The 6,868-nt window shown below is 40.1% G+C and overlaps 1 protein-coding gene across 1 annotated transcript in view; it reads left to right on the top strand.

The window, feature by feature from the left end:
- The first annotated feature begins 407 nt into the window (after positions 1-407).
- LOC107289647 (alpha-2-macroglobulin-like) overlaps positions 408-6,868 on the top strand; it is a 35,454-nt gene continuing 28,993 nt past the window's right edge. Inside the window, exons 1-5 of the mRNA XM_015818440.1 lie at positions 408-548; positions 1,337-1,388; positions 2,052-2,135; positions 3,687-3,863; positions 6,638-6,719. Coding sequence (XP_015673926.1) covers positions 408-548; positions 1,337-1,388; positions 2,052-2,135; positions 3,687-3,863; positions 6,638-6,719 — 536 coding nt within the window. The remainder of the gene's footprint in view (positions 549-1,336; positions 1,389-2,051; positions 2,136-3,686; positions 3,864-6,637; positions 6,720-6,868) is intronic.

Raw genomic sequence — 6,868 nt, 5'->3', positions numbered from 1 at the left:
GAGACATCTTTGAGAGCTTGGTGCTGATAACACCAAGATCGCTAATGGAGGTGCTCGATGGAGAAGTGGACTTTTCCCATAACAAGAAGAAGTATTATATTGGACAATGTGAACACCCCGTGGATGGTGGCAAGGGAATCTATTGTTTAATTAATTTTTGAGTGGGAAAACCAGAGCTGGTTTTGCTTCTTCTGTGCCATTGTAAATTTTCAGTAAAGTATTATATTCTTGGTCCCAGGAGTTCCTTTTTCTGGAAATGCCAACTGGACAGTTGATGTCTCCCCACTATAGAGCTGCAGGCTCTGCTGTCCCTTATCTGACCATACTCTTGGCAGGGTCTCTGTGCCCAATCTCCCTAGATCTTTCCCACATACCATTAAAATATAAGGGTAGCATATTGTAAGGAGATGATCATTTTTGTTCCAGGGGAGATAAACATCACAGCAAGTGCAGAGGCTGTGAGCTCAAATCAGCTCTGTGGGAATGAAGTAGTGGAGGTGCCCACCATCGGAAACAAAGACGTCATGATCAAGTCACTATTAGTTGAGGTATATGGGATGCTTTAAACCTGGGCTGGGTAATGAGGGGATACAGATTTCTGAGTAAAGCAGTGGTGGATATCTATGCTAAATGTCGGGGAAGATGCTGAGGAAAATACCAACAGCTGGCAATTTATCCCAGATAGTAGAGCTTCCCAGGACAAGAAGAGAAGGTATGAGATCACCTATCTGAGCTCTGGAGTGTTGCTCCTTGGGAGAAGTCTGATAAGATCTGAAGGGAAGGGATCTTATCAGTGATCTGTTTGCCTCCCCCCCTTTCACTTTCTTCTTCTTTGGATTACAAATTTTACAATAGAAAAAATGGCTACTATAAGAAAGGCAACAAAAACAACAGAAATGACAACAACAAGAAGGGGCTTTTTAAAGAAAGCCAGCAAATGATAGAAAAAAGGGATTAGTCAAGACTTTACATAAAATAACACTAGTACTAGCACTTATATACCGTTTCACAGTGCTTAACAGCCCTCTCTAAGCAATTTACAGAGTCAGCATATTTGCCCCAACAGTCTAAAAGAAGGCAAATGACCAGCTGTCTGCAAGGAATATAAATCCTTCCATTTCCAGTCAGAGCTGAAGAAGTTTCTTGGATGAGAAGCGAAACGTCTTCAAAGAAAAATAAGACAGTCTAGTTGCCTCCTGAAAAAGCACCTTTGGGATTTCCTGTTGGTGCTTACCTACTTAACTCAGATGTTATTTCTACAGTGACTTTTTTTTAAAATGATTCTAACACTCATGTTCACCTCCCCCTTTTTCCTTTCTTTTCTATTCTGGTGAAGCCTGAAGGGATCGAGAAAGAAGTGGTCTTCAACTCTCATCTCTGTGCAGATGGTATGTTGCGCCTGTAGACACAGATAGTAACTTACTTGAAATGCTCTTTTTTTAAGTACCTCCTTCAAAAGAAGATCGCCACCTCCCAAACCCAGGCATTCATGAAAGCCTAGATAAGGAGTGTCAAACTCGCAATGTCACGTGATGTGTCGTGACGTATCGTGACTTTTTTTCTATTGCTGGCAATGGGATGGGTGTGGTTTCAGCTTGACGCATCTGGCCTATGGGCCGGCAGTTTGACACCCCTGGCCTAGATGTCCATGGAGATTCTCAGTCATCCAGGTCATAGTTATCTTAAAAATGCTTTTTCACGAGGCAAGTGGACTTTCTTGTTTTCCTTTGAAGACGTTTCACTTCTTATCCAAGAAGCTTCTTCAGCTCTGAAGCTTCAAAGCTGAAGAAGCTTCTTGGATGAGAAGCAAAACGTCTTCAGAGCAAAACAAGAAAGTCAAGTTGCCTCGTGAAAAAGCATTTTTGGGAAAGCCTAGATGAGAGGAAGGGGGGGGGAATGATATAAATATTGGACATAGTCTCTTGAATAATTTGACTCCTGCTAAAATCACTACTGTAGCTCAGCCTTCTAAGCAGTACGTTGCACCAAGAGTCCAGTCAGAATAGCAGTGCCAAATGCACCCTGGTCTAAATTCTGTTTCTTTTTTATAGGAAAACCTAAGTCCGAATCTATTCCCCTGTCATTACCGGAAAATGTTGTTGAAGGCTCAGCCAGGGCCTCCTTTTGTGTGCTGGGTAAGTGAGGTTGCTATGCTACTCATTTTGGAAATTAATTCTGTCTTTGGGCACTCCTGCATAAAGTCCCTGGGTCAGTCCAGAAGCTGCTCCCATTACATATACAAATAGTCCTTGACTTACAACAGTTCATTTAGTGACCGACCGAAGTTACAACGGCATTGAAAAAAGGGACTTACGACCATCTTAAAATCAGTTAAGTCAGTAACTGACTTAAGAGCCATGGTGGCGCAGTGGTTAGAATGCAGTACTGCAGGCTACTTGTGCTGACTGCCGGCTGCCAGCAGTTCGGCAGTTCAATTCTCACCGGCTCAAGGTTGACTCAGCCTTCCATCCTTCCAAGGTCAGCAAAATCAGGACCCAGATTGTTGGGGGCCATAGGCTGACTCTGTAAACTGCTTAGAGAGTCTGTGAAGTGATATATAAGTGTAAGTGCTATTGCTATTTTCTACACTTGACGGTTACAGCATCCCTACAGTCATGTGGTCAAAATTCCCACACTTGGCAACTGATTCATATTTATGATGGTTGCGACCTTCTGACAAGTAAAGCCAATGGGGAAGCCCAATTCACTTAACAACCGTGTGACTGACTTGACAATAGCCCCAATTCACTTAACAATTGTGGCAGGAAAGGTCGTAAAATGGGGCAAAATTCACTTCACTGTTTCGCTCAGCAACAAAAATGGTGAGCTCAATGATGTCAAGAACTTCTAGCACAGTGGTGGCGAACCTATTGCACATGTGCCAGAGGCGGCACTTAGAGCCCTCTCTGTGGGCACACGTGCAATGCCCTGGAGATGGCAACCATCCCTCTTCAACCAACTGTATACATTAACAGTGCCAAAATTTGTAATGGCGTAATGAGGGGGAAATGGAAAAAATATGGAGAAGAAAGGCAGATCAGGGAAAAATACTGCATTATATAGTATTGAACATATTTATAGTGAAGACGTTAATGTTAAATATTTGAACCCAGACAACATGTTATTTACTAAGCATTAAAGACTGTATGTCATGGTTCCAACAGATGAAACTCTTCAAAGAACTTCAAGGCATTGTTTACCTTAAAGAATCTTTATTCGAGTAGCATAACTTCGGTACTTACATAGTCAAAGCCAAAATCTGAATTCCCCTCCCCTGACCACATAGTATCAAAGCACAATTCCCTCCTCTAATTCACGGTCATAAATCAGATTCTCCAATTAGTTTGAAATGCAGGCTCTCCCTCCAGTTCTCCAGCCCGCCAATTCTTATCATCTCTTATTTCAATAATTTTGGTTCACACACTAGCTACAGTATTGTTAGGTCTAACTAAATTCCCATGCACATTCCTCCTCCCTCCCCCAGTATCATCTAATTCTAACTCTAATTCTAAGAGTAAAACACAAGAAGGAAAATGGTTGCAACTCCATATGTTGTCAAAGCAAAAACATCTGACGTTAGCAACGTTGACACTGTAATTTTTTAAAATTAATAAAACTTTTATATATATATAAAAAACAACATTGGCAAGATCATCTATGTCATCTGTCCTCTTTCCCCATCTCAGGAGACGTTCTCGGGGGAGCAATACAGAACCTCCACCAGCTTCTCAAGATGCCCTACGGCTGTGGGGAGCAGAACATGGCCCTCTTTGCCCCCAATATCTACATCCTGAACTATCTCAAAAAGACTGGACAACTGACCGAGGAGATCAAATCCAAGGGCATCGGATATTTAGTGGCTGGTGAGAAGCTTCCCACAGGAATTCTCCCCTCATGCTTTCCCTATTGCAGTTGGGAGCTTTCAAAGGCTCGATCCACAGATTAGTCACTGGTATCGATTGAGGAGGTTGTAAATTGGACAAATTAGGTTGACTGAGACACTTGGGACCTTTTCAGAGGTTGCGAACAAGATACGTTAGTAATATAGAGAACCCTTTTAGTGTGTGGTTAAGAAACCAGAAGTTTGTGATCTCAAAGGTGCATTTTTCATGAGGCAACTGGACTTCCTTGTTTTTCTTTGAGACGTTTTGCTTCTCATCCAAGAAGCTTCTTCCGCTCTGACTGGATGGTGGGGAATGCAAGGATTTATACTTCTTGCTGACGGCTGGTCATTTGACTTCTTTTAGAGGGTCATTGAGGCCACCTGGAGGTTTATCTGTGTTGTCAGGGTCACCTAAGTGGTGCAAATGAGCATGGAGCCTTCTTAGAAGTGTTGAAAGGACTGTGGGGCAGACCGAGATAGACGATGACGTATCCCTCCCCCTCTGTTGGGAGAGGGCTGTTCAGTTCTGACATAGATGGCCTCTTTGACCCTTCTTTCAAACCAGCTTGGATGAGAAGTGAAACAAACATCTTCAAAGAAAAACAAGAAAGTCTTGTTGCCTCGTGAAAAAGCACCTTTGGGATAACTATGACCTGGATGACTGAGAATCTCCATAGACAAAAGACTGTGAGTTCTAGTATGGCCTAGGCATGAAAAACTGGCTGAGTGATTTGGGGCTTGTCACTCTCTCTTGGCTTAACTCACCTCAAAATGTTGGTTGGGGAAAATAGAAAAGGGTTGTGTGGATGATAAAACAAGGAAGGAGTGCATATTTTACCATTTTGAATTTCTTATAAAAAAGTAAATGAGGTATAAAAAAATCTAATAAACAAATAAATACATAAAATATTGCTCAATGGCTTGCTGTTCTGGACAATCCAGAATAGTAAAATAGTAAAAAATTAGAATGAATTACAGTTTAAATATGGAAGCTCCGTTGAGTGTTTATGCAAAGAGAAAAGAGGGTTATAGGTGTAATGGTAAACAAACAAACAAAATGTGTAAAATTTAGGAACACTGAACATTAATTTCAACTTCCAAATAAAAGTCCAGGATAATTTTCATTTTTGAAAAGCTGTTTATTGAATACATGGCCTGGTAAAGGTGAGGTAAAACTAACTCTAAAATTCTAAGGCATCAGACTATAGCACATAACAATGACTTTTCCAGTCAATCCCCCCTCCCAAGATGTCCATGTAGCTCATGTAAACAAGTTTTCTTTGTTATGGGACTCATCTGCTATCTTCTTCACACCTTCTAGAACCGAGGTCCCCAACCTTTTGGGCACCAGGGACCAGTTCCATGGAGAGAGGTTTTTCTGCAGACCAGAGGGGGCGTGGTTTCATGTACTGCCTGCATCCCGTGGATGGGGCTTTGCTTGTTTGCGTGGACTGGTTTTTGGTATGCTGTGGCCCAGTGCTGGTCCACGCACTGGGGGTTGGGGACTCCTGTTCTAGAATGTCCTTGAAAGTTTTACATACTGCCGACTTTCAGCAAGCTTCTGTAAAACTGGAGAGGTTTCATTTCTCTAACTAACTCATTCAAAAACAACACCTCCCTCTCCCCTTATTTTAATGGCAAGTTGAAAACAGAGAAGCAGGTAACTGCCAACTTTTCTTTTTTTTTTAAAGGAAAATTTTATTGATTTTCTAGTTTTACATTTGAATATTTGAAAAGCAATGTGGCAGCTGAGTTGGTCAATAATTCAATAACATACAATTATCGTTAGTACAAATCTCAAACTGTTACATTCAAGATTTCCTCTGTTTTCCCCTTGGTATTTACTGTCTCATGTTTAAATTAATACAATTCCTATTATATCGATTAAATAAAAATAACTTTCTTACATTTATCAATAATTTTTGTTTATACATATCCTAGTTGTTTTAACATTCAATTTTTTTTAAAGACAATCAATGTCCTGGTTAGTTTTTCCCAATTTTTAGTTTCCCATTAATATTTAGATTTAATGTTTAATATTTATAATTTCCAAGTTTTAAATAATCCCAATTCCCTTTATCACAATTCATCACAAGATCTAATGTTCAGGATACATGTCTTATCTATTTAAATTCTCGCCATCTTACATCAACCAATTAATAATACAACATAATATTCTTATTTTCTGGTAATTTCCAAATAACTTAAATTTAGTGACCAAAACTTCTCTTATTTCAACGTTTAATACTTCCTCTCTTTTTCTCTTAATATCTACTATCTCATATTTATAATAATAATAATGATAAAGTTGGAAGGGACCTTGGAGGTCATCTAGTCCAACCTCCTGCTCAGGCAGGAAACCCTATACCATTTCGGACAAATGGCTGTCCAGTTTCTTCTTAAAAACTTCCAGTGTTGGCGCATTCACCGCTTCTGGAGTTAATAATTAATAATTTAGTAATTTTTATTATAACTGCCAAATTTTCACTCTTGACAATTAAGCACCCAGCTGCCAGAGGTCGGTCTCCATGAGATCATAAGGAAAACCTTTGGGGAGGGGGAGGGGTGGTGGTGTAGTGAAGCAGACTGAATAATATTCCAGATTTGATTTGGAGATCCAAAGCCAATTTGGTTCAATTTCTAAGTCAAACGGACTTTTGGAAATGAATCACAAGCTTGGAATGAAATATTTCAGTTGGATTTGGAAACGCACATGCTGCTCGGCTTGGCTCTAATTTTCTTTTTCCACTTCAGGCTATCAAAGGCAACTGAACTACAAGCATCCGGATGGTTCTTATAGCACTTTTGGGGAAAGTTCAGAGGAAGGGAACACTTGGTAAGATTTCTTGGTTCCTAAGGTAGTATTTCTCAAACTTTCTACAATGATGGACTAACTGAATTAACATTCAGAAAATTCAGGAGCCATCGTGTAAATTTATATTTTTCATCAAACAAGAAATAAAGATCCTTTATGAAGTAAATGAA

Source organism: Protobothrops mucrosquamatus, unplaced genomic scaffold (assembly GCF_001527695.2).
Source record: "Protobothrops mucrosquamatus isolate PMUCROS unplaced genomic scaffold, P.Mucros_1.0 scaffold739, whole genome shotgun sequence".
NCBI classification, from domain to species: domain Eukaryota; kingdom Metazoa; phylum Chordata; class Lepidosauria; order Squamata; family Viperidae; genus Protobothrops; species Protobothrops mucrosquamatus.
The sequence above is the reverse complement of the archived record's forward strand: the minus strand, read 5'-3'. Positions and strand labels throughout refer to the sequence as shown.